Here is a 27644-nt window from a genome sequence, read left to right on the forward strand (position 1 = left end):
GCGGGAACGGCCCGGGAGCGGCCCCGGCGCCGCCGCGCTGAGGGAACCGCCCCGCCCCGCGCGGGCCAACCGTGGCTGCGCCTCATTAGTGCAACGAGGGTGACGTCATGCATAGCACCGCCCCCTGGCCCTGATTGACGGGGCAGGGGCAGAGGGAGCGGAACCGGGAACAGGAACCGGGATGGGATGCGGATCGGGATCACTGGAGAGACTCCGTGCCTAGGAAAGGCTGAGGGAGCTCTGGCTATTCAGCCTCGAGAGGGGCCCCGGCCGTCCCTGTCTGTCCTTGTCTGTCCCTGGGTGCAGGGAGGGTCAGAGCTCTGCTCTTCCCCGGCTCTGCTCCGGGGGCCCAGCAATGGCACCGGAGCAACGGGCAGGGACTGAACCCAGGAAGTTCCACCTCGACAGAAGGAAGATCTTTGCTGCGAGCACTGTAACAGAGACCAGAGAGGGCGTGCAGTCTCCTCACTGGGGATACTGCAGACCTGTCTGGACACAATCCTGTGCCACGTGCTCTGAGATAACGCTGCTTGAACGGCAATGTAAATAAAACTGTAAAAGAATGACACATCCAAAAAAACAACAGACCAGAAAGCCCGATTTTGAACAAAACCTGTACATTTCATCAGCCTCATGTCAGAACTGTTTGGAATCTGACAGCAGAACCAGAATTCCTTAACCAGAATTCCTTCATTCCTTCTATTTACACTGATGCTCAGGAAAAGCCATCAAAACCGCCCAGGGGCCGCTCCAGGAGGTTCCACGGATGCAGTCACGTTCTCCGGTGTCCGCTGGGGAATTCACCCAGCAGGCACAGCAGGTTCAGTGTCCAAAGCCAGGATGGACCTGGTCAATGGAAGGTGTCCCTGCCCATAGCAGGGGGTGGATTGGGATGGGCTTTAAGCTCCCAACCCAAAGCAGCCAGCGATCCCATGGTACCATAGGATGCTCACGCACAAAACCCCACTCTCTGCAAAGCTCTGATTGTTTTTACCCTGATAACAAAGCAAAATGCGCTGTCAGAGCCCAAACCGCCCGGGTGTGCCGGGCTCTCCGGCCGTGTCCCCGCCGTGTCCCCGGCCCGCCCCTGACCCCGGCGCCGCTCCTCCCCTTCCGCCGGAGCGGCCGTGCCGGGCGGCTCCTCCTCCCGCGGGCGGCATTAGCTCATCGGCCGCGGCTCCTCGCGGCCCTTTCTTCGCGCTGCCCGCCGCCCCCATGGCCCTGTGCAACGGGGACACCAAGGTCAGTGCTGCGGCCGCGGGGCGCGGGGCTGCGGCCCGGCCCGCCCCGCCCGGCCACATGGCGGGGCCCCGCGGCCCGGGAGGGGAGCGGGGAGCGCCCGCGCTGCAGCCGCAGCCCTGGCTGCTCGCAGAGCGCTAGTTCATTAATTAACTGATTAATTCCCCGAGCGGGGCTGTTCTAACCCTATCCCCTCCCGGCTGTGTCCCCGCTCGCAGCCGGGGCCGGGGGCTCGGTTCATTCAGCGGCACGGGCAGGGCTCCCCGCCCCGGCCCTGGCCCGGTGCCGCCGCTGCCCCGCACCGGGCCGTGTCCCGGGGACAGGGCGGCCGCGTGCCCGCGTGGCCCGGGCGCACCGGGGCGCGGAGCGAGCCGTGCGCCGCGGGAACTTCCAGCGCTTTCTGATAATGCAACTTCCCACCGAGCTGCCTGCAGCCGCTGCTGTAGCGGGATAAAAGACTTGTTCTGGTGTCTTTATCTAGTTCGGGAAAACCCGGGACTCGGGGGTATCGGGCGCTCGGTTCTGAGAGCCCGCTTGGTCCCCGTGTAAGTTTTCTGACGCGCTTTCCCTTGGCCGTGTTCACAACCTCCCCTCCTGGCCGGGGCTGCTGCTCCGTGCTCCTCTCCTGACTTGTTCTCGGCTCCGTATCTCGTTTGTAAGAAGCTGTGCCTCTGGAGGGTTTTCGAGTGCTCGCTTCGTCCCTGTGTGTGAGTTTTCTGGCCCGTTTTTCCCCAGCCGTGGTCGCAGCTTCCTTCCCCTGCCGGGGCTGCTCCTGGGGCTCCCGTTCTCCCTGGCCGTGGGGTGCGCAGCTCCAGCTCATCCTGCAGAGTGAGAGCAGATTGTGCCGGGACCGGCTCCCTGCAGCCCACCGACACCTGCAGGAGACGCGTGGCTGTTAAAGCTTCCCTCATAGAAGGATTTGGGATCTCGGTTCTGAGGATGGCCTGAGTTTGAGGGAGCTGCTTTCCTGTTATGCTCTGAAATACGAGTGAGCGTTCTTAGACCTGCTTAATTATAATACCACAGGGAAACAGTTAAACTCTTGTAAAACCTGTGCTGGCTTGAAAGTGCAAGGTCAAGGCTCCTGGTTTAGGCTTGTCCTGAGTTACCAGTGTGGTGAAAGCTCAGGGCTGAGGGCTCGGACAGAGGAGCTGCTGCTACCTTCCAGTACTCCAGAATGGCACTGCTCTGTATAGAAATGTTGTTTATAAATTGCATTAATGACCAACGTGCAAGCATGTGAGTGTGTGAAGTGCTGAAAAAACCCCTGTTTCTGCACAAGTGGGCTGCTAGGAACACTCAGTTTAAGGCACTAAGTAGGTATGTGAGGAACAGGATTTGTGGTGTTCTTGGCTGGTAACCCAAGCCTGGTTTGAGTTCTCCTACCTCAGCTCACCAGAGAACTCGGAATTACTGGGTTTTGATGCAGAAGAACAGCAGTGATGGAAGATTTTGTCCTCCAGTGTTAGCGTGGTGGAGCTGAGGTGGTGGGATGAGGCTGGCAGCACAGCTGGGGTGACCACACAGCTCAGGTGGCACCTTGGTGTCATGTCTCGGGTCTGTGTTGTTCAGGGTGACTTGTGATTTGTGTTAGCTGAATAGAGACTTTCTCCTCTTGGTGTGCAGGAGGTTTTAGTCTGTTTTCAGTCCCACTCTGGGGTCAGCAGTGTGGTGCCTCTGCCCCCGTGCCTGGACCACCTGGGACAGGTGTCAGAGCAGCTCCCACAGGAGGTCTCAAAACCAGCGCGTTCTCCAGACTTTTGTGTGAATAGACCAGAAGGCAAGGAGAGCTGGTTCTACCTGTACTGAGGGGAAAAGGAGCTTTCATTAGGGGCTGTTCAGCCCCCAGCAGGAGGAGGTGCTGGCTCCATAAGCCCCGTCTGTCCCTGCAGGAGCTGGGCTGTGTGGTGTCCTCTAAATCTGCTGGCACGCCGTGGTGTGCAGAGCTCAGTTGCCGTGCTGGCTGCACATGAACAGCATCTGCTCCTTTTTGGATTTCATCAAATGACGTTTCCTGTGGTAAATTGGGGTTTAAAACCCCTAGCCTTGGAACTGTGCCTTTCAAGAAATAAAGCCAGATCCTGTGATGACTTTTCTGCCCTTTTTCTTTTCCTCTTTTAGCCTGTGATTTTGGTGGTGTACATTGGGCTCTCTTAGTTCAGAACCCCTTTACAGTTCTACTTGTCTGGTGAGTTCACAGGAGTCTGGATTGCTGTCCTGCCTCTGCTGGGATCTGAGGGAGGTGCAGGTTCAGGACACAGACCAACTTCTGCTGCTTTAACTGTGCTCCTCGAGCTACTCCTGATGTAACTTCAGGCTCCTTCTGTTTTCACACTCCTGTCTCCCCCACAACTGTTGCTCATGCCCCCATTAACCACACCTGCCTGCCCAAAGCATCTCGGGGTAGGGCACTGAAAACCAGATTTATTTATTTATTTATTTATTAGCTACAGGTGTGGATGCTTGGCTATCAGTCCAGCTGAGCTGACACCAACAGTAATTTCTGTTTAGTCTTTTTTCTGGCCCTAAATGACACAACCTACTGCTCTGAAACAATCCAAGACTTGATATAAAAAACCAGCACTGCCAGGAATAGTGTTTTTCCCAAGATGGGCTCAGGAAAGCACAAGGATGTTGGTCTGTCTGGCAAGAGCTGCTAATTTAAAAATTGCCTGGTGAAAATGCCCAGAATAACTGTAAAAGTGATTCCCTCCCTGCACTGGAAGGGAGGACAGCTCTGGTGACTGCCTCACTGAGGGCAAGGCTGCTAAAGTTTGCTCTCTTCCAACATGTGCACTTTTTGTTGTGTAACCCGGGACTAAATGTCATTAAGTCCCCATCAGGCAACTTGGCTGCCAGCTGAAGGGTAAAAATTAAATATCTGAGTTTAACCTGGATTTAGGCTTTTGAGGGATTTAGCACTATTTTTTTCCCCCACTTATGTGCTTTAATTAAGATAAAACCTCTTGCAGCTGGTGTGAACTTTGGACATTTCAGTGTGTTTGTTGGGAGGCTGTGTCCAGCAGAGTGATGCTCTCCAGAATCACCTGTGGCTGCTCTGGCCTGAATTCCTGCCCCATGCCTGAGCAGCAGTGATGGGAACACAGATGGATCCTGGGCTGGAGGTTCTGCTGGTTTGGAGCAGGCAGCAGAACCGCTCCAACCTGCCATCAGTAGAACTTGAAATGGAGCTCCAAGGTGTCTGGAGGCAGTGTTTGCCAAAGTAAAACCCTTCCCAGTTTGTCCTTCACCAATCTGCCTTGACAAGGACAGGGTAAGCTTTAAGTTAGGGGAAGAACACCTTGACAGAATTCAATTTTTTAGGTAGCAGATTTTTGGTGTTGGAGCATGGCTGTTGATTCTTCCTTGGGGATGTTCCAGTAAGGACACTTCCATGGAATAGCTGCCTCTCCTCACAAGTTTTTTAAATGAACTCGTGTATTTTAGCACTCTTTCAGATTTGGCTGAAGTTGGCCAAGCAGTTCAGACGTGAGGGGCTCAGAGGGAGCCACTGCTTTGTTCTGACGTGCAGTCTGCTCAAATGCTACACTCAAAATGTCTTGTTTTTTTTTCTTAAATCATTTAGCAGGGACATTTGTTCTCAATTTCCCTTTTTATTCTCTCCAGGAGGTACTGTCAAGTGAAGTTCAGCGTACGAGCCAGTGTAACAGGGGAAAACATTTTTTGTTTGGTTTTGTGCTGTTTTGCCTGAGAAAAAGGCCCATGCTCTCAGTTCTCATGGGCTGTGCTGGGGTTCATGTGGAGCTGGAAAATGGAAAGAGATGGAGAGGCTGCAGATGGAGATCAGGGCATATGAGCTCTTGCTTTGGAAAGCTCTGCCTTCATTAGACCATTAGCATTTTTCTTCCCTAATTTGTGCCCTGTTTGGTTTGGGGGATGGGGATGTCGTGTCTGTGTGTCTGCTTGGGGTAGATGTTCTGTGCTGGTGTCCAGCACCTTTATCTTGCCAGTGCCTCAACTGGTCCTTATAATCTTCAAGGTTCAAGGTTTTTTTGTTTTTTTTTTTGCATTTTGAAGTTTCTTGGCCAGTCTTTGTCATTTTTATCATAAATTAGCATAGCTAATTAGCAAAACCTTGCACATGTTAGTTGTTAAAGAGATCTGGCTTAGTCAATGGGCTGTCAGTGTAAAGCCAGAGAAGGTTTAGGCTAGATATCAAGAGACATTTCCTGGCAGAAATGTTTGTAAAGCATCCAGGGGGGCTGCCCAGGGTGGTAGTGGGGTCACCATCCCTGAGATGGTTCCGAAAACATGTGCAAGCAGCACTTGAGGGCACAGTTCAGCTGTGCCCAGGGTGGTGGGGCTGGGTGGACAGCTGGACTCTGGCCACTCGCAGAGGCCTTTTCCAGCCTCGTGTCTCGGCTGGAAGTGTCCTTACTGGAACATCTATGGGACTGTTGAGTGGGTGTGGGTGACTCGGTGGGACATGGGTATTGGTGACCCTGTGAGACTGCTGAGTGGGTGTGGGTGATCCCATGGGACTGTTGAGTGGGTGACCCTACAGGATTGTCGAGTGGGTGTGGGTGATCCTGTGGGATGTGGGTGTTGATGATTCCATAGGATTGCTGAGTGGGTATGGGTGACCCCGTGGGATTGCTGTCATGGATGTGGGTGACTCCATAGGATTTCTGACATGGGTGTTGGTGATTCTGTGGGATTGCTGAGTGGGTGTCAGCAGTTCCATGGGATTTCTGATGTGGGTGTTGGTGGTTCCATGGGATTTCTGACATGGGTGTCGGCGATTCTGTGGGATTTCTGACATGGGTGTTGGTGATTCCTTGGGATTTCTGACATGGGTGTTGGTGATTCCTTGGGATTTCTGACATGGGTGTTGGTGATTCCGTGGGATTTCTGACATGGGTGTCGGTGGTTCCATGGGATTTCTGACGTGGGTGCTGTTGGCAGCCCGAGAACGCCGGGGCAGAGCTCAAGGATGGGCAGCACCACTACGAGGGCGCCGTGGTGATCCTGGACGCGGGCGCGCAGTACGGCAAGGTCATCGACCGCCGCGTGCGCGAGCTCTTCGTGCAGTCCGAGATCTTCCCGCTGGAGACGCCGGCCTTCGCCATCCGCGAGCAGGGATTCCGGTACGCCTGCCCCTGCCCCACCCTCTGTTCCCTGCTCTTTGCTCTATCCTCACCTCCTGCCCCTTCCCTGCTCTCTGTTCCCTGCTCACCTTCTGGGCCATTCCCTGCTCTCTGTTCCCTGCTCACCTTCTGGGCCATTCCCTGCTCTCTGTTCCCTGCTCACCTCCTGGGCCATTCCCTGCTTTCTGGCAGTAGCTCTGATGTTGCAATAAAGCACACAGGATTCCATTTCTTCACACAGGAAAAGCCAATTCTTTATTCACATAACTCATTTTGTGTAGTTTTCACAGACCTTGTGTTCAGCTCCAAGTGGCTGGTAGTCTTCTTGCCCAGTTCAATGGCTCAAATGTGTTTTTGTGTGTATGTGGTAAGATTCTCTCTTCAGCTAGGTGTTTACATTTTTCTTTGTGGATTTTTATGGGATTGATCTTCTGTTATTACAGGTGCAACCTATTTTTATGCTAGAGTAGGTTGTTGTGCTAACTGCTTCTTATTCCTTCTGATTCTTTCTGATGGGAACTTACAAGCCAGCTGGTTAGCTGCACTTAGAAGAAGCAACAGGCTTAAGCCCTGATTTTATAAAGCCTTTCTTTTATATCTCTGCCTGTATTCAGCTCTCTAATGTCAGTGGTGTGGATGATTCCCTCTGAGTGTGGCCCCAGGAACACCTGAGCTGTGCTGGGGACACTTGGGCAGAGATCCATCTTGTACATTTGTCTCTCCATGCTGTACATTTGTTTCCTAATGTCATTTTGATAATTTCAATTGCAGAGCATCATTCAAGAGGCTGCATTTTAACTATCTGCTAAAATGTAGATGATTTTGCTGTTTTACCTGCTGAATTTTTTGTTGCCTTCTAAAAAATTTTTTTGCTTTTTTTTTTTTTTAATTAAACTATCTTGACTACTGAAGGTATTGTGGTAAATCGTGCCAGATGTTCCTGGGAAGCAGCTAAAAAAAATCCCTAATTGACACTTCCACTCATTGTTTGCAGCAAAGAAAGGTCTCACAATTACTTACTAGTCTGTACATTAATTTTTCGTGTTTTGTTAGGCTTTCTAGGATATACATCTCTTCTGTGTGAATACCCTGAAGTCTCCAAATCACCAAAGATTTGTACTTACTTGTCAGTTTGGTACAAATCCAGAAATGTGGTGCACGTGGGATTTTGGCTGTGCTCTGTAACAGATAAGACAGTGCTGCAGAAGTGCATTTCTCCAATCAGTGATAATTAGTGGAGCAGTAAATAGTTTGTGTTGATGCAGGTTTGCAGTGGGAAGAATTCAGAGCAGTTGAAAATTCTTCAGAGTGCTGGCATTAGACCCATGGGGTTGTCATTGCACACAGCTGCTCTCTGAAATGTGGCAGAGCCTCTTCCCCCAGGTCACTTCCCAAGGCTGGGTGGTTGGCTCAGGTCACCCAGGCTGGTCAGTAACTCTGTGTGTGTCCACAAAACCTGCCTGTGTCCACTGTCAGTCAGCAAACCCAACAGGTCAACAGCTGTGGCCCTGCAGGACTGAGTCTGTGGTTTCACAGCAGGGATTTGTACATATTCCATGTCACAGTCAGGCTCCCACACTGCAGCTCGTGCATGGAGTGGCTGAGGAGCTGCACCTGTGCTGAGCTTTGAGGTGGCAGCAAGAGGCAGCACTTTGCTAAACCATGTTTGCATGCTGTGTTTGGAAAGCCAGCTCCTCGGTGTTCAGAGCACTCTCCAGTGACAAGTGTCACCTAAATGTGGCATGAGCATTTCCCACAATATCCTGGCTCTGGGTTTAGTCTGGGCTCTGGAAGGAGTCCTGACCTGGGGGTGTCCATGCACACATTTTCCCTGGGTGTTTTTATGTGTTCCTGGGGTGCCTGTAATCCATTGCAAAGGGGCTTTCCAGAGCTGGGAAGGGGTTTAGGGTGACCATAGAAAGGGATATTCATACCAACACAGATAGGTGTGCAGGAAATGACACAGTGCTGCAGGAAAGCTGGCACAGTCTGCATCATCCTGTGCAGGTTCTGACTTCTTCTGCACAGCTGAGAAGATGCAAGTGAAGATGCAAGTCCTTCTCAAGTCCTTCTCTCAGCCTCAACTCTTTTTAACTTCAGTTCTTGGGCACATTGCAAACCCCTCTGTATTATCTCAAATTCCAACTGGTATGGGAAAACCCCAGGTGTTTAAGACTCTACTTTTTGACTAAAGGAGTGTATTTTGACTTCTCTTAAGAATGTTCAGTCTTTTAGGTGTGGCTGTATTCCTTCAATTCCTTCCTAGAACCCCAGGGAGCACTGGAGCTGTGTCAGGGGAGTTTTGGGTTGGAGATCAGGGAAAGGCCCTGCCCAGGCTCCCCAGGGAATGGACGTGGCCCTGAGCTCCAGGAGCGTGTTCTGTGGTTCTAATTAATATTAAATAATGTTCTTGAGCAGATGCTTCTGTGCATGGAGTTATTTGGAGTGGGAGCACCAGCAGCCACAGAGAGAGTTCAGGCTCTTTTTGGCAGTCCAGGGTCAGGAAATGCACCGTGTCTCCAGGCTGACCAGAAGTGCCTGTGCAGGAGCTGCAGGGAGGAGCTTTCAGGGTGGTTCAGTGTAAAACTGCACCCACTCAGCTGTACTGGTTCCAGAGCTGGCCTGGAGATGCCAGCAGGCCAGGGAGCAAATGCTGCCCCTTCCAGCTCCATCCCTCCTGGCAGGAGGGGCTGCAGGTGACCTTGGTGCCGAGGATTGTCCTGCAGGGCTGTTCCTGTTGGTGGCACAGGCAGGAGTGGGCAGCACAGTACCTGCTCCTGCTGCTCAGAGCCAGAAAAACTCTGTTCTCTTAATCCCATTCGTGCAGCTCCTGTCTGGTTTGGTTTTGCACTTCTGGCTCTGGCCAAGTTTGATGTTCTCTGTGAAACAAACAGTGCTGAGTCCAAGGTCTGGTGCAGCCCTGCTCCATCCCAGCACGAGGCCAGGAGTGTTGCCCAACTGGTGCTTCTGCAGTTCATGGTCCTGGAAATCACTGTGGTTTGCAAAAACTCTCTTCCCCTTTGAGGTGGTTTAATTTTCTTTTATGGTGTGAAGTATTAACTCCAAACTCTACATGATCGTGTATATTGAGCTTGTAATTCTCAGCTTCTTGTTAATGCCATCTCTGCATAACCAGAATGGATGAAGGGACTTTTTTCCCCAGCAGATTTAGGAGTTAGGGAGTGAATTTTTTTGACTGCAGGTCTCCTCCATATGTTACAGACTTCATAAATTGTGTGTGTGTGTAAATATATATATATAAAAATATATATATATCTTGGTGCTAACACTCTACATTTGTCCCAGCCATCCTGCTTCTCTCATAGCTGATAGTTGGCTATTAGGAATTTAAAATACAGACACTTTCTATGATGGTTTATATTTGACTTTGTTTAAACTGGGGAAATCCCTCCCTGAAAACCTGCTGGGTCTGACAGCAAAAATCAAGCTCTGTGTAATGAAATCTGTGTTAAAATGTCTGTTAGAAAGTATCAGTACTAAGAGTGGTATGGGACCGTGCCAATGCTTGCAGTAAATAGATTTCAAGGTAACCAGTGTATTTGGATTAATGATTTCTTCCTGTTCTGTCTGCAGAGCCATCATCATATCTGGAGGACCAAACTCTGTGTATGCAGAAGATGCCCCCTGGTTCGACCCAGCCATATTCACAATAGGAAAACCAGTGCTTGGCATCTGCTATGGCATGCAGGTGCTGTTGGGGGACAGCACAGAGCCCTTGGGGCTGGGAAACACCTCCAGGAGCCAGCCCAGCCATTAAGTGTGCCTGTCCACAGCCTCCTCCAGGCCTCATTTCTGCATGGGCTGGAGGGGCAGTGCTGGAGGAGCTGCTCTCCAGCCAGAGCAGAGCCACAGGAGCATCCAAGGATGAGCTCAGCTTGCTGTGTGTTCCTCTCTTGGCTCTGCCGTACCTTGTAATGGCCCTAAACTGAAGGAGGGCAGATTTGGGCTAGAGATTAGGGAGAAGTTCTTCCCTGGGAGGGTGGGAATTCCCTGGCACAGGGTGCCCAGAGCAGCTGGGGCTGCCCCTGGATCCCTGGCAGTGCCCAAGGCCAGGTTGGACAGGGCTTGGGGCAGCCTGGGATGGTGGGAGGTGTCCCTGCTCCTGGGGGGTGCAGTGGGATGAGCTTTAAGGTCCTTCCAACCCAAACCAGTTTGGGATCAGTTGCATAAATGGTTTTTGTTTGCTGCAATGCTGTGAACTGAGCTCCACACTCCCTGTGTTTGTCAGGGTAAATATTACCTGTCAGTCACTCATTAATTCTGCCCAGCTGGTGCTGAAAGAGGCACCTCTCCTGGAAACAAGTGGAGCAGTGTCTCAGGCATGGGCTGTTCCTAGCAGAGTTCTTCAGAGTGCTTAACACTCCCTCACAAAAAAAAAAGAGATAACCCTTACTTTCCTTTGGACTCTCTGGTGGTCCTGCAGGGATCTGGTAGATCCCAGCAGAGCAAAACCAACTTCCAGGGAGACAAGGGCTGCTTTAGGTGCATGGCTTCTGCTCCTGCATCTTGGTTTCTCCAGGGTTGGTCCCAGAATAAAACCAAGGGAATAAATTCAGGTTTTTGACGTGGGCTCAGGTACTCGGCTGGTTTGCAGAGCAGCCACTTCTGAGGGAAGGAGCTGCACACTATGGAATATACATAATTTTGCAAATCTCTGCCTGTGGGGTTCTGCTCCCTGTGTGTGGCTGTGCCCCCAGCTCTGCTGTCAGAGGGGAATGAACCCAGTCCAGAGCCAGGATTAACTCTGAAGAGAATTCTTATAGCCTTGGCTTTGGGATGTGGTGAGGTGTTGGCAGTCCTGGTGAGGGGTGGAGTGGTGCAGCTGGGGAGGTGCTTTCTCACGGGCCCCTTTGCTCTGCAGATGATGAACAAGGTGTTTGGAGGTGAGGGGTGGAGTGGTGCAGCTGGGGAGGTGCTTTCTCATGGGCCCCTTTGCTCTGCAGATGATGAACAAGGTGTTTGGAGGGACAGTGCACAAGAAGAGCGTTCGGGAGGATGGAGTGTTCAGCATCACCCTGGACAACACCTGCTCACTCTTCAGGTGCACACACATTTCCAGTTATCCAAGCACTGTCAGCCTGGGAAAGGCTGTCTGGAGGAGAGGAAGGTTATTTTTTTTTTAAAAAAGCGAGAAATTAGCTGACATTTTCTAATGAAACTTCTACAAGTGTGGTCACAAATAAGCAGGTTGCTCACTGAAACAAATACCTAGGGATAACTCTCCACTTGGCTCTAAAGAAGCAGGTGTATTTGCTGGGAATATTGAAATAAGGAAACTCCTTATTTCAGAGTCTTCACTGGGACACTGTAAGTGCACCATGATCTGAGAATATTTGAGTTAAGTTCTTGTCTCCTGCTATGTGCTGCTCTTGTGTTTGTTGGTGCCCCTCCAGTTTAGAAAGGGCACAAAGAATCCAAACTCGTTCCTCTTTTACCTTCCTTTAAAACTGCTCTGTGACGTTTTATAAACCAGAATAGATTTCTTGACAATTCTGTGTATAGCTTTCAAGTTCCTTGTGAAAAGTCTGACAGTTTACTCATCCCTGGTGTTCCAGTTTTATTATCTTCCCTCTGTAGGGCTCCTGTAGAACTGTCTGATGTGCCCAGATTGTCCCAAAACCATATAGTTTTGAACAAGAAAAGTTCACTTTGTTGTAATAAAAAGCAAGAGTCCCAGTATCCTGACTGACTCCAGATGGCTCCCCATGTCCCAGAGGGGACTTCAGTCCTGGGTTGTCTGTAAGGAGAAACCCACAAACCTTTCAGAATCAAGATCAGTTCCCTCTTGCAGGAGGGGTGTGTTGGACAGAGACTTGGGCAGCTTCCAAGGGAGACATCCCAAAGCTGCAGATGGCAGTTCCTGGGAAGGAAATCCTGCAGACGTTTCAAATGTCCTGCTCTGTCGAGATGTGCTTTTCTTGGAATCCCTCAGGGCATCTCTTGGAAAGGTGCAGAGTTAGGTCTTTGTTCTTTCTGGAATTGATTCTGGTTTTTAATCCTGGTTTAGAGGCCTTCAGAAGGAAGAGCTTGTGCTCCTCACTCATGGAGATAGTGTGGATAAAGTAGCTGATGGATTCAAAGTGGTGGCACAGTCTGGGAACATCATAGCAGGTATTTATTTTATCCTGAATTTGTCTTCTGATAATGTTTGGTAAAGTAAAGAATTATGGCAGACAGGAGTTAGAACCGAATGGGAACAGAGTAATAGCCCTTGTTATTTAATTGCCAAATAAATGAATTGTTTTTAGCAATTTCTGGAGTGTGTTTGCATGTCAAGCTGTCATGATTATAAAGAAATAGACTTTAAAAGCAATGGTCCTGATTTAAATGTGGTTAAAGTTAACATTATTTATATAGTTTATCAGTTTATTGTTTTAAAGCATGCATGTGTTGTTTGTCTTATAAATAAAATCTCCTGTGCCCTTAAGGCGGGGGAGAGGGAGACCTGCCCTGTGGTGTGCAGTGCCAGTGGGGTTTGGGCTGTGCACTCTAACAGTACAAGTCAGGCACTGTTTAATTATGAAAGCTTTATTAACTTGTTACTGTATTTAATATTGCATGAATGTTCAACTGAGGAGGAATAACGTAGGTACTGAAAGCATCACACAGAGATTGTCACAGGAAATTGTGGGACAGTAGAATTCGGGGTTTGAAAGCCACTGGAGTTACCCAGTCCCAAAGAGCCACTTTGAGTCTCTTGCTTGACTTGGCTGTGCCTTCAGTTCCAGCTCAGTTATTTGTTTTTGTTGTGTCATGTGTACCAGGCATAGCAAATGAGTCTAAGAAGCTGTATGGGGCACAGTTCCACCCTGAGGTGAGCCTCACAGTGAACGGGAAGATGATCCTGAAGAACTTCCTCTACGACATCGCGGGCTGCAGTGGCACCTTCACCGTGGAGAACAGGGAGCTCCAGTGCATCCAGGATATCAAGCAGAAAGTGGGCTCCTCGAAGGTCCTGGTGAGTGGGGTCAGGGCTGGGGGCTGGTTTGCACTGGTGCTTGCTGGGCTGATGTGGGAGGTGGGGAGTTGTGCTGGTGTGGGTCCTGCGTGCCCAGGCTTTGGGGGAGCGGCGCAGCTGGGGCGGTGCTTTGTTCCCTGCAGGTGGGTGCTGTGCCCTCCCCTGCCGGGTGCTGCGTTCACCCCCTGCCCCCAGCCCACTGACAGGGGGGCTGTGTCCCTGCAGGTGCTGCTCAGCGGGGGCGTGGACTCCACGGTGTGCACGGCGCTGCTGAACCGCGCTCTGAACCGCGAGCAGGTCATCGCCGTGCACATCGACAACGGCTTCATGCGCAAGAGGGAGAGCCAGGCCGTGGAGGAGGCCCTCAGGAAGCTGGGCATCCACGTCAAAGGTACCTCCTTCCTGCTCCCTGCTCCTTCCCCCGCTGGCACTTGTGCTGGTTTCCCCAAATCCACCCTGAGGGTCGGGTTTTGTTGAGCTGCTGTTCCAGACTCTGCTACTGAGGCGGGGCCAGTGATGTGGAACCAACTGAACCTGGGCACAGAATTTAAACCTGGAGTGTTGGCCTTGTCTCCTTGATGGGAGCATAGGGAGCTGCCCTGTCTCTTGAGATGTTGGTGTCTGTGCAGGTGGGGCACAGCAGAGCAGTGGATTTGTGCCTTGGTCACTTCTCTGCTGAGGGATCCTGTTCAGCTGCTGCAGAGCTCACTGCATCTCAATAACATTTCGGGCTTCATTTCTTATCCTGAGTCTCTTTCTTTGTTAACTGTGAGCTCATTTGGGTGACTGAATGCTGTTATAGCCAAAATGACTTTCAGAGCATTTTTTCTTGCTTTGAAAGAAGTGCATTTTAATGGTTTTGAAGTGACCTTTTGAGAGCAGGGTGTTTATTGATCAAAGGCTGGACTCAATGCTCTGGGAGGTCTTTTCCAGCCTTTTTGATTCTGTGAAGGAGTTCACTGAGAGAGCAGCAGGTGCCCAGACGTGGCTGATGAGAAGACTCAGAGGTTTTTTGGTGCCTCAGGTATGAGGAGGTCAGAGAAGACCAAGTCTGTACCAGCAGCACGAGCTGCTCTGTGCTGCCTGGTGAACTGAGCCAGGGCTGCCTTCTCTGGGGCTCTGCCTTGCCCAGGAGCTCTCCTGTGTTGTGGCACTGGCACAGTGCAGCCTGGGCTGCAGTGTCTGAGCTTCATTCTGAGCACATTTTTCTACATTTATCTTTACTTTTTTTTTTTTAGTGGAAAATCCATGTCTTATTCTTGCAGTCCATGGAGCAATAAACCTGGGCTCTGGCAGGCAGCCAGAGGAGCAAATTGAGGGAATCCCTTTGCTGCAAGTGTTCCTTCTGTAGGTCAGGGAGTGCAGTGCTGGTGAAGGATGCCAGAGAGCCTCCCAGCTGATCTCTGGGTTGGGAGCCTCTCTAAATTAAGTGGCATAATGTAGCATGAGTAAATAGTGCAGCGTTTAATTTTGGTTGCAGAAAGGCCTTGGGGAAACACTGTCTGTAAACTGTTTAAAGGAAGTAAATTATAATCTGAGAGGGAAGCAGGAACTGGACTTGCATGTGGCTGCCTAATCTCACAATATGGGAAAAATAATAGGTTAATAAGAGAAATAAAAAGCTCTTGTTAAAATTAATTTTTGAGGTATTGAGCAGCCCTATTCAATGCAGTTAGTAGTCACAGGAAATTATTTTTATTTGTTGGGTTTTTTTTAAAGCAATAAAGTGAAACTTCTATTTTGTAATCTGCACAAAAATCTTTATTGATTTTGTAAAAAAAACAAAAAACTCCCTGTGATTTCCTGCAGTGGTGAATGCAGCCCATTCATTCTATAATGGCACAACAACTCTGCCCATCTCAGACGAGGACAGAACTCCACGTAAAAGAATTAGCAAGACCCTAAATATGACTACAAGTCCTGAAGAAAAGAGGAAAATTATTGGTGACACCTTTGTTAAGGTAATGCTTACTTGTTGTTTGGTTGAAGTTTTTAAATACTGTGGTTCCTGGGTACATCTTCTAGTGTTTAATCAGTGGTGGTGTTTAATTAGTGGGTGCCTGTGGGAGCTGTGGATGACCCGGAAGCCTTTGGGAAGAGACAGGGAGAATATTTAACAGGCACTGATGTTCCTGTACTCTGGGGATGGTTTTTCCATTTTCTGCTCAACACAAGATGGGGTTACAGGAGGGTTTCAGCACTGGGACAGTGGCATCGTGAGTTTGCTGGTTGGTTGTGCTTTTCCAGCTCCCTGCTGTAAAATTCATTCGTTCTCGAGATCTTTGACAGCCCCAAAAGTGCCGGAACTCTTCCTCCTTGTGCCCCTCCTGCAGATTGCCAACGAGGTCATCGGGGAGATGAACCTGAAACCCGAGGAGGTTTTCCTTGCTCAGGGCACCCTGAGGCCTGACCTGATCGAGAGTGCTTCCCTGGTGGCCAGTGGCAAGGCTGAGGTGATCAAAACCCACCACAACGACACCGAGCTGATCCGCAAGCTGCGCGAGGAGGTGAGCCCGGGGCTGCTGCTGGCACTGCCACAGCCAGCACCACCCAGGGACTGTGCTGCTGGCACTGCCACAGCCAGCACCACCCCAGGGACTGTGCTGCTGGCACTGTCACAGCCAGCACCACCCCAGGGGGACTGTGCTGCTGGCACTGTCACAGCCAGCACCACCCCAGGAACTGGCCACAGCCAGCACCACCCCAGGGACTGTGCTGCTGGCACTGTCACAGCCAGCACCACCCCAGGGACTGGCCACAGCCAGCACCACCCCAGGGACTGTGCTGCTGGCACTGCCCCTGCCACAGCCAGCACCACCCCAGGGACTGTGCTGCTGGCACTGCCCCTGCCACAGCCAGCACCAATCCAGGGACTGTGCTGCTGGCACTGTCACACAGCCAGCACCACCCCAGGGACTGTGCTGCTGGCACTGTCACAGCCAGCACCACCCCAGGGACTGTGCTGCTGGCACTCACACAGCCAGCACCACCCCAGGGACTGTGCTGCTGGCACTGCCACAGCCAACACCACCCCAGGGACTGTGCTGCTGGCACTGCCACAGCCAACACCACCCCAGGGACTGTGCTGCTGGCACTGCCACAGCCAGCACCACCCAGGGACTGTGCTGCTGGCACTGCCACAGCCAGCACCACCCCAGGGACTGTGCTGCTGGCACTGTCACAGCCAGCACCACCCCAGGGACTGGCCACAGCCAGCACCACCCCAGGAACTGGCCACAGCCAGCACCACCCCAGGGACTGTGCTGCTGGCACTGCCACAGCCAGCACCACCCAGGGACTGTGCTGCTGGCACTGATGGCTGTGACAAAGCCCCTGAGAGTCCATTGTCATTTGTAATTTACTGCGTTTCTTCTGTTGCCAAGGGTCTGTTTATGTGCAGTCCAGAGAAGCCTTTTAAACACCTTTCTGTGCCCAGCTCTTTAGTGTTAGCATGTCAAGCAAAGGTGGGAGGCTGCCTGGTTTGGTTTTCTGGCACTGGAATGCTGAGTTCTCTGACTGTGTTATACTCTGAGAAAGAACCAGCACAGCAGAGAGGCCTCACCCAGCAATCTGGTGGGAGGTGCTCAGCAACTCCCACCCACAGGAGAGAATTAATAATCCCATTTCTAATACTGATCCCTGCACAAAGTGTGTTCCAGGCTTTGGGGTTGGTCTGAGCATCCAGCAGGCACAAGAAAGGTCTGAATTCCTGCAGACAAAGCCAGCGTGGCCTTACAGCTCTGTCTGCTCTGCTGGAGCCACAGCAGATTCTTCTGGCACAGCCTGGGGCTTCCTGGTCTCACCCTCTGTCCTGCAGCTGTTCTACAAAGCCCACATTTACACGGAATTTCTTTCCAGTGTTTATGGAATCGTTGGCACTGGTGCTGTGAGGTCAGGCCAGTTTAGGTGCCAGAACCTAAACATTTGAGGCTTTTTGTTTGGATATGTGAGCTGGAGTGTAAATTGCCTTTCTGGGTTTGTTGTTTTTTTTTTTTTTTAGGGTAAAGTAATAGAACCACTGAAAGACTTTCACAAAGATGAGGTGCGAGTGCTGGGAAGAGAGCTTGGTCTGCCTGAAGAGCTGGTGTCCAGGCATCCCTTCCCAGGTATGGAGCTGCTGGATCACAGCAGTGTTCTTCAGCACATCCAGAGTAACTACAGTATAAAACTGAGCTTCAGACACAGAAAAAATTGATTTAGGTTTTCACTTAAGTGCAGTCTTTCAGGAAAGATGACTTGAAAGCAGCCTGATAGATATACAAAATGTTTTATGATTGAGCCTTTGTGTGGCTTTGGTGGGAGAAGCCAAAGGGGGAGTTCTCAGTAAGTGCAGTGAGCTCTGCCTGAGCTGCCACGTCAGTCTGACCTAGAATAATGGCCTGGCTCTGCCTTTCCAAGGGGCATTTGCTGTCTTGAAAGTAAATACTCAACATTTCCAACACTAGAAAACAGCAAAGTTGGCAATTGTGGGTTGGTTTCTTTCTGTCCTTGAGGGTGTTTAGACAGCTGAAGCTTAGATAGAATGGCAGAATGCACAGAACTCAGTGACTGACTCACTGTTCCACACTTCCAGCTGAAAACCAGCTTCTGTTATTTGGTATAATGTCTTTTCAACATTGCTTTGCAGGTCCTGGCCTAGCAATCAGAGTGATCTGTGCTGAGGAACCTTACGTGTGCAAAGACTTCCCAGAAACAAACAACATCTTGAAAATAGTGGCAGATTTTTCTGCCAGTGTGAAGAAGGTAAGGAAATGCTAAATTTTAATTTTGAGTGATGGTTCAGTAGTGACCTGCAGGGAGGTTTAGTCTGCTAAAAGGTTAAAAGGGCTGGTTTGTGCTTGTGAGGAATGCTGCCTCCAAGTACAGCTCCATTGAAGCTGTTCCGTGGAATTTTTAGTGCTGTGACTGGTGCAAGAGTTTTGAACCATTTCTGGAAAATGGAACTTTATTTACCTTTCAAATAATAAACAGATCCTGTTGTAGTTAAACTTTGTGCAGATGAGATCACACAGTGACAGGAAAAGGTCTTTCCTCCATGAAGGAGTTGTAACATTCTAGGTTTGCACACCCCAAAATCACTGGGTGTGTGCAAGTGCAGGAGCCAGGAACTGGCCCAGTGCCCTGATCCAAAACCTGGAATTCTCAGTGGCTGATGTTTGACTTCCACATCTCCTACCTGTGCTGACCTTTGTGGAGGCTGTCAGGCATTAGGGGGGGTCTGCTCTGAGGTGTGAGTTCAAAACAGCCTCCAGCACCTTTTTGGTAAATCCTGAAGGGCAGGGATTTCTGTCTGCCTTTCATTTAAAAGATATGGAGTTGTGGTGCCATAAAACTGGAAAGTGCAGCTTTGTGAAGAAGAAAACGAGCTCAGGAAAGGAGCTTCCCCTATGGCTTTGGAGAGCTTCAGCTTCAAACACAGTGTAATCACAGAGAAGTGCTTCAGCTGATGTTTAATTGTCAGATGAGATGTATGCTTTAAATAGCTCCAAGGGGTAAATGTAGACTAAGCAAACAGTTACTTCAATTACAATTTTATTTGTGCTGTGCAGGTTCTGTTTGAGGGGCTGGGAGCTTTATTTAATTCCAGTGTTTATTCCATCCTTGCCAGCCCCACACGCTGCTGCAGAGGGTGAAGGCGTGCACGAGTGAGGAGGACCAGGAGAAGCTGATGCAGATCACCAGCCTACATTCACTGAATGCCTTCTTGCTGCCCATCAAAACTGTGGGAGTGCAGGTACAGGGCTCCTCCCAGCTGTGCAGGGAGCTGCTCCTGGCAGGGCAGGCTGTGGGAGCCCCTCTGCTGCTGCAGGGCTGGGAATGCAGCCTGGCTCAGCAGGGGAAGCTGCAGAGGCTGTGCCAGCCCTGTCCTGGTGGGTGCAGGGCAGGGCTTGGACCCCTGAGCTCGGTGCCAGGGGCTCTCTGGGGGCACTGTCCAGCCCAGGGGGGTCACTGCAGCCCCTGAGCTCTGCTGTCACCCTGCAGGCCCCACCAAGGCTCAGGAGAGCTCAGCTGCCCTGGGTAAAACCCCACTTGGCTACTCTTAGGCTTCCTGTTGCCCTTTCCAGCACTTCTCTGAGCTGTGCTGATTCTTCCTCCTGAAGGGAGGAGCTGGAGCAGTGCAGCACACTGGGATCTGGGCAGCAGCTGGGTTCCCTTCCCTGTGGGGCAGACACAGCCAGGTGCAGGTGCACTCCTGGAGCTGTGTGCAGTAACTCTGAGATTCCCTGACTGAGCAGTCAAGCACCTTCCTCTGCACTCTGTGTTGAATTCCTCCTCCTATTTTATCTTCACCTCTCTAAAGCTGTGTGTGGCTCTCTGCAGTCAGCTTTGGTTACTGTCTCAGGCTGCAGTGTCATCAAATTTCTGTGCTTTGTCACCAAAATACCAACACTGGCCACTGTAGATGAGTCTCCCCAGCCTGAATATTTCCTTCTACAGCTCTCTCATCTTGCTCTCTATTTTCTGACCCACCCAGTCTCTCACTGGTGTCACCAGCTCAGTGTGTGCTAAATGTTGTCCCCAGCTGTGCTGCTGTCACCTGCAGGATGGGCAGGAGGAGCTGTGAGTGGCTCTGGCAGCAGAGCTGGCACTCAGTGTGGCTCTTTGTGTCCCCCAGGGTGACTGTCGCTCCTACAGCTACGTCTGTGGCATCTCCAGCAAGGATGCCCCACACTGGGAGTCCCTGATGTTCCTTGCCAGGCTCATACCACGCATGTGCCACAACATCAACAGGTGAGTACTGAACTACCTTTGTTTTTAATTGTCTAATTCATACGTGGAAGTTTAGCAGGTGCAGACATTTCTGTTTAATCTGGGGGGTGATGTTTTTATATGTTGGACAGGTGTATCATACAGAGGTCACAAATACACAATAAATCAAAATATGGATTTATTTCCAGCTTGAAAAGAAATTGCTGGCCTATATCCTTGGATTAGGCAGCAGCCACTATAATTTATGCAAATCTCTTCTGCAAGGCTCCGGGCTGGGGCTGAGCTGTGATGTGCTGCACTTTGGTTTGCCTTTGTGTCTGGAAGGGATTTGTGTGGGGCTGTCAGTTCTGATGGCACAGGGAGGGCTCCAAAGCTGGGCAGTTTGATCTCAGCTGAGCTCTCTCAAGATACATTTTCTGCCCACTCAGGTTTATAACTTTTCCAGCAGCTGAAGGTGCTTAGACATGAAATCAGCTCTGGAGAATTATACCCTCCTTGCCTGGCTGTGGGATTTCTGCCAAAAGTGCTTAGAATTGCTTTTAGCAAAACTTCATTTTCTCACATAAGTGACACCTACTGACAGCTTTTACTCTGAAAGGTGAGACCTGGAATTGCAAGGCACCTGTTTAAATTAAGTGCAGAGAGGACAAAAGAAGGCATAAATCAGGATTGTTTGTGCAGTTCCAGAGTATGTCAGAAAATGAAAGTAAAAGCCAGTTTCTGGCTTCAGAGCACTCCTGATTGCTTTGAGCTCTGCTGGTTTCAGCAGTGCCCTCCTGACCATCCCACAGCTCTGGGAGCTCTGCTCTCCCCAGGGTCTGTGCAGGCTCCTCTGCTGTTCCAGGCACACTGAGGGGGGCTCCTGCCCAGCTCTGCTCGCAGGCTTTGCGTTCCACCCAAAAATCCACAGTGCAAGCTGGCCTATCTGTGTGCTTTGGACCTCAGACAAGTACTCCTGGTTTGTGTCTGCAGGCCCACACAGCTGCTGGGAGCACCTGGTGGTGAACCCATGCACGAGGCCACTCAAACTCTGCTGCTTCTCCTGCAGCTTCTGAAAGGCGAGGAATGAGATTAAAAACATGGAACTGATGTGACTGCTTTGAATTCAGACGATGTTTTGTTGCAGATGTACCTCTGTAGATTTATAAATTGCAGTTAGTGCTCTGTGCTGAACCCCTTTGTTAGCAATAAGGTGCAGCATTTCATGGGGGGGTTGGTGCTTTCCTGTTAAAAACTGTGAGCAGGATGAAGCCTGGTGCTGTTTTCCAGCTCTGTGTTGTCTCTGAGGCAGCAGGCTGGAGGCAGTGTGGATTGTTCTGTGTGTTGCAGAGTGGTGTATGTGTTTGGCCCCCCTGTCAAGGAGCCCCCCACGGACGTCACCCCCACCTTCCTGACCACAGGAGTCCTCAGCACTTTACGGCAAGCTGACTTTGAGGCTCACAACATTCTCAGGGAGTCTGGTAGGTGCTCCACCTCATCCCAGGGGTCAGACCTGTGTTTCCAGATCCCTGCAAACCCAGTGGGTGTAACCAGAGTGGTACTGTCAAAACCTGCAAGCAAGCATCTCCAGAAAAGTGATCAGTTAGTGGAATGGCAGTGAAAATTTGTGGGAGCTGATAGCCAAATTCCTGGAATTCATTTTAGGGGATTTTGGGGACTGACTTGCTTCTGACACATCATGAAACTCAAAGCTGTGGTGCTTCACTGCAGACTTGTGCAAAAAGTACTGGCAGGCAGCTCAGTCACCCAAATCCCTTCTCTTTGCTGAGCTCACTGTTTACCTGAGGTGAAGGAACTTGACACAGTTTTTAAATGGTGCTGGTTTTGGGGAAAGCCCAGATGCCAGGTTTCACATGGGGGTGATGCTCACAGCCTGTGGTGGTTTCAGATTTCTCAACTTGAAGTCAAAGCTGCAGCCCCAACCCTGCACAGCCAGGGAGTGTGGAGTCCCCTGGATGTGCTACACAGGCAGAGCCTGGGAATAAACAGTTCTGAGGTTCAGCCTCTTCAGGTTTTTACTTAGTTACCTTTGGAGATGTGATCTGTGTGGGAAGCACTGCATCAGCCCTGCCTGTCTTTGGTATAAATCAAGTTACAACAGATCCCTCTCTCTGAGGATCCATACTCGGTTTGCAGAGCTGTGTGAACAGAATTTGTACAGAATTAACCTCAAAAGGCTGAGATAACACTGTTGGCTGTGTTGGTAAAGCTGTAGCTGTGTCTCGCTAACTTTTGGTGACACTTGGCTCTGTGTGAATGAATTGCTCCTAAAAATAAGCCTGGAGTTGTGGCTTAGTGAGAAAACCTCCCTGTGCAGCAGCTCAGGCCACGGCTGGCAGAGGAAGGGAGCCTGAGCACTGCGAGCTCCTCACACCTGGATTTTGGACCTTCAGCTCCTTGGAAGAGGGAAGCTGGGAGCTGAGCATTGCCTTTCAGGAGGAGATGTTGAAAAATGAGGGAAATGGGATTGTCTGGAGTTACCTGGCCACCACCAGCCAGGGATACTGGGGAGTGTCTCCTGAGTGTTTCCAAGACTGTTCAAAGAATATTTCAAAGATTTATTTGGGAATATCTCTTTGTTTGGCTTGAAATGGGGACTGATAAAACCCCCTAGTTTTATGTAATGTGAGAAGGAAAGTGGCTCTTCCATTGATTCACAGTGAATTACAGGGATAACACAGATTAGCTGGGATTTTTCTGCATGCCTGAGGATCATCTCAAGTGGCAATTTATCGAATCTCAGAATGGTTTGGGTTGGAAGGGACATGAGGGATCATCTGTTCCAGGCCCTGGGGACACCTTCCACTTATCCCAGGCTGCTCCAAGCCTTGTCCAGCCTGCCCTTGGACCCTTCCAGGGATGGGGCAGCCACAGCTGCTCTGGGAGTCTGTGCCAGGGCCCTCCCAGTGCTGGTTTGCAGCTGTAGAGCTGCACCACTGCTGTGGGACCAGAGGGAGCAGATCCCATGGGGTGAGATCCCACAGGGCGTGAGGGAGCAGATCCCACAGGATGAGGAGCAGATCCCACGGGGTGAGGAGCACTCCTGGTTCAGAGCGGGAAGCGCAGGTGGGAGCAGGGCAGAGCTGGTGTCACTGTGCCCTGTGTGTGCTGCAGGCTATGCTGGGAAGATCAGCCAGATGCCAATAATCCTGACCCCGCTGCATTTCGACCGGGACCCCCTGCAGAAGCAGCCCTCGTGCCAGAGGTCTGTGGTCATCAGGCCCTTCATCACCAGCGACTTCATGACGGGCGTTGCTGCCACGCCGGGCAGTGAGGTGCCTGAGGAGGTGAGGGCCCAGCTCCCGCTGCCCCTCCTTAGGCCCCTGTTGCTTTTCCCCGGGCCCCGCTGCCCTTCCTCAGCCCCCGCTGCCCCTCCTCGGGCCTGCTGCCCTTCCTCAGCTCCTGCTGCCCTCCTGAGGCCCTGCTGCCCTTCCTCAGCCCCTGCTGCCCTTCCTCAGCCCCTGCTGCCCTTTCCCGGGCCCTGCTGCCCTTCCTCAGCCCCTGCTGCCCTTCCTCAGCCCCTGCTGCCCTTCCTCAGCCCCTGCTGCCCCTCCTCAGCCCCTGCTGCCCTTCCTCAGCCCCCGCTGCCCTTCCTCAGCCCCCGCTGCCCTTCCTCAGCCCCCGCTGCCCCTCCTCAGCCCCCGCTGCCCCTCCTCAGCCCCCGCTGCCCCTCCTCAGCCCCCGCTGCCCTTCCTCAGCTCCTGCTGCCCTTCCTCAGCCCCTGCTGCCCTTCCTCAGCCCCTGCTGCCCTTCCTCGGGCCCCTGCTGCCCCTCCTCAGGCCCCTGCTGCCCTTTCCCGGGCCCTGCTGCCCTTCCTCAGCCCCTGCTGCCCTTCCTCAGCCCCTGCTGCCCTTCCTCAGGCCCTGCTGCCCCTCCCCAGCCCCTGCTGCCCTTCCTCAGCCCCTGCTGCCCCTCCCCAGCCCCTGCTGCCCCTCCTCAGCCCCTGCTGCCCCTCCTCAGCCCCTGCTGCCCCTCCTCAGCTCCTGCTGCCCCTCCTCAGCCCCTGCTGCCCCTCCTCAGCCCCTGCTGCCCCTCCTCAGCCCCTGCTGCCCCTCCCCAGCCCCTGCTGCCCTTCCTCAGCCCCTGCTGCCCTTCCTCAGCCCCTGCTGCCCTTCCTCAGCCCCTGCTGCCCTTCCTCAGCCCCTGCTGCCCTTCCTCAGCTCCTGCTGCCCTTCCTCAGCCCCTGCTGCCCCTCCCCAGCCCCTGCTGCCCCTCCTCAGCTCCTGCTGCCCCTCCTCAGCCCCTGCTGCCCTTCCTCAGCCCCTGCTGCCCCTCCTCAGCTCCTGCTGCCCCTCCCCAGGCCCTGCTGCCCCTCATCAGGTCCTGCTCCCTGCACTCTCCTCTCACCCCCGCTGCCTTCACCTTGAGTCTCTTGCTGTTTTTCTCTGTTATAAATAATCATTAAAAAATTGAGGCGTTCTGGGATGAAAAACTGACAAAATGAGGGGCTGGCAGGTGGGTATGACAATTCAAAGGCTTTCCAGCAGAGTTGAGCTAAAATACCACCAGTTATAGAGGAAAGAATACCCTAGCCATTCCTGGGATTTGGAGTTAATTTTTGCATCAGTGGTTGGAAATTTCCTGATTTTAGGAATCGCCTTTGTTCGGTACTTCTGCTTTTACTGGAACTTGCAGTTTATCATCTCAGTGTCCCATTTGCTCTTTAGGTCACTAAGAGGACTTAAGAGTCAGGTTCAACCTTTTTTCTTTCTCCTAACTTCATCCATGTCCACTCAAGTACTTTGGCCCTCTGGGAATGTGCTGTAGGAGCAAGATTGACCTTTTATTTTAAACACCATTTAGGAGCATATGAGCATTGTTTAGTAATTGTATATGACTGAAGTCCTCTACTTTAAGGCAGCCTATCCATGAAAAGAACAGTTCAGGTTGCCGTGTGAACTACTATCCCATTGTATAAAATGAGGATTCATTTGATCTCAGTGTTTGTGTCTAAAAACAACCAAACGTCACAAAACCCACCCCCAAACAAAATCCCTGCATTCTCCAAAATGAAAAATGGTTGTTTTAAAGCTAGGTGGTAGTGTGGTAACTAAGTAATAGAGGTTATAGAGAATAATCATATTTATGGGGGAAATTAAAAAGTTTTTCTATACAGAGCAATGCTTTGTGCTTTCTCTATAAACAGAACAGCAGGTCATGTAGGTGGTGTTGGGAACTGGGGGATTTTGGAGGAAGCTGAACTTCTCAGGATCATCACATTCTCCCCTGGAATATTGCTGCTGACATGGATTAGTTGTGAGCTCTGGAAGATGACTCTCACTGGAAAGCAGAGGTTTTCTTCCAGCTGATTTTATTCCGTGCCTGGTGGCAATGTGCTGGTACCAACAGGCTCTGGTGTCCAGCACAGGTGATGTCAGCAGTTTGCCCTGCAGCTTTTCCAGGGTGATTTTTGTCACTACAGGACACCAAGTAACACAAGCACACACACTGCTGTTCTCAAGGTGGAAAAGAGGGGATTTATTTTCTGACTCTAACATTTATAGATTTCTAAATGTGACAGTGGATTGGAGGGTGACAGTGCCACCTCTCCAATGACACTGGACAAACCAACAGTCTATCAAATTTCTGTTCTTTTACAAAAGAATGCAAATCAATAAGTTATTTACAGAAAGTGTGTGAGAAAGTTAGTTACAAGAATGTAAACATCAGAAGGCTTAGAAAATGTTAAAAAATCAGGGTGACAGATTTTCATCAGGTCTGTTTCACACATGTTTTTCCTGATACTCTGTTTCCCCTGCCCCACAGGTTGTGTTGAAGATGGTGGCAGAGATCAAGAAGATCCCTGGCATCTCTCGGGTGATGTACGACTTGACATCAAAGCCCCCAGGAACTACGGAGTGGGAGTAATTCACTTTTCCCTATCCAAGTACTGTGTGCAGTCTAAACCATATCAGAAACCATTCCCAGTGTTGACATGCAGTACTGTGAGAGAGTGACTGGAGCTGCTGCACGGCACCAGCCTGCCCTGCTGGAGCAGGGCTGCAGCCCAGAGCTGGGGACGCGAGCGGGGCTGAGACTGTACGGGTAAATGACGGTGCCAGCGCTGCCAGCCAGGCCCCTCTGCTTTGCCTTTGCCTCTCCAGTGCCCCGAGTTCCCCCGTGTCCTGTTAGCTGTCATTTCGGTGTCTCTTTGTTTTTGTACACTGTGGGAAGAGAAGCAGTTTATTTACTTCTACCAAAAGCATTGTTACAGCCTGGACGTGTAAGAGGAGTTAATTCTTTGTGACCAACCGCTTTGGGACGGATTTATTATAAATAAATATTTTGCCAAATGGAGTAGTGGGTGCTGAGTCGTGGAGTAGCTGTGTATGCCATGTGCTGTGCCCTTGTTCTGTGCTCCTGGGCATGGCAGCGAGGGGGAGCAGTGCTGGCCTCTCCTGGCACTGCCCTGTCCGTGTGTCTGTCCCTGCAGCCACAGCAGCGCCCCCAGCTCCTGCCGTGGCTCTGGGATGGCAGAAGGGCAGACCTGGGAGTGCAGAGCTCCTGGGCTGTGCCTCCTGTGTCCCAGGGCCGCCCCTGTGCTTCCCTTGTACCTGGTGATGGTTTGTGTTCTGCAGGTGTGCTCTGGCAGGGGATTTGGGGTGTGCTGTGCTTAGCTCGCTCTGTGAGATCATCCCAGTGTTGGTGTGGAGCCCTGCTCGGGTGAGCTCCCCAGCCCTGCAGCCCCTCCTGTCACTCCTGTTCTGCTCTTGGTAGTGAAGCAATAATTGGAGTTGGTTACTGGACAGGAGCTTTCTGGTGTTTTGAGGCAAAGCCATTTCCATCCATCTGAGCCTCCTGCCCCATGACAGAAGCAGCTGGATTCTGACCTGAGCAGGTTCCAGGAGCCTGCTGGTACTCCACTGGGGCAACTGGAATGTGCACCCAGGCTCACCCCTCTTACCCCTGGATTCAGGCAGTAAGAGGGGGTTCAAGCAGTTGTGTTTTGTTTTCAGTTCAAGCAGTTGTGTTTTGTTCAGCTGCAAGGTCGCTGCAGTATTATGGGGTGAAATACTTGCTTTGAACTGTTCAGGAACATGGAGTATTTCATGGCTGTAGCTCCTCTCTGCCCTTGCCTGGATTTGTGAACTGGAATCATACTGAAAGTGTTTGTTCTATATTTTTGGTGGCACGCATTTTCCTGCTCTTACATTCCCTGCCTACACGTTATGGAAATGGGGTTTGGAAATTTCTGCTCCTAGGAAATGCCCAACTGGTGTAAATGTGGTTTTTTGCCTGTGTCACTGAGGGGTGTTCTGCACGAGGGGGAGGAGGGGGCATGTCCCAGCCAGTGCTCCCAGGGCTGGTGGGGACACAGAGGGCAGGAATTGGGGTGGGGGGCTCTGCCTCCCCTCCAGCCCTGCTCCAGGAGGGCTTTGCAGCTTGGGCAGGTTGAGCTGAACTGCTCAGTCAGTCACCTCCTTTCCAAAAGGGGGTGGTGATGTGCACCCACAGCTGTCACAGCCTCTCAGAGCTGCAGTGATGTCAGTGATTATTGATTCCTCTGCTACAGGATGGCTCTGTGCCTGCTTGCACCCTGCTTGCACCCTGCTAGGGGCTGTTTGCTGGGGCAGCACCTGTCCTGCAGGTAGAAGCTGACCTCACGG

General features: G+C 51.4%; 1 protein-coding gene across 1 annotated transcript; it reads left to right on the plus strand.

Moving 5' to 3' along the window:
- Positions 1–1114: 1114 nt before the first annotated feature.
- On the plus strand, positions 1115–26334 carry GMPS (guanine monophosphate synthase). The gene is made up of 16 exons (XM_030226960.2): positions 1115–1242; positions 6166–6347; positions 9942–10056; positions 11312–11409; positions 12376–12479; positions 13133–13326; positions 13552–13717; positions 15136–15287; positions 15660–15833; positions 17327–17432; positions 17954–18069; positions 18935–19060; positions 19943–20058; positions 21367–21497; positions 23152–23324; positions 25804–26334. Exons 1-16 carry the CDS (start codon positions 1216–1218, stop codon positions 25903–25905), a joined length of 2082 nt encoding a protein of 693 aa, XP_030082820.1. The 5' UTR covers positions 1115–1215; the 3' UTR covers positions 25906–26334.
- The last annotated feature ends 1310 nt before the right edge of the window (positions 26335–27644 follow it).

Source organism: Serinus canaria, chromosome 9, assembly GCF_022539315.1.
Source record: "Serinus canaria isolate serCan28SL12 chromosome 9, serCan2020, whole genome shotgun sequence".
Lineage (NCBI taxonomy): Eukaryota > Metazoa > Chordata > Aves > Passeriformes > Fringillidae > Serinus > Serinus canaria.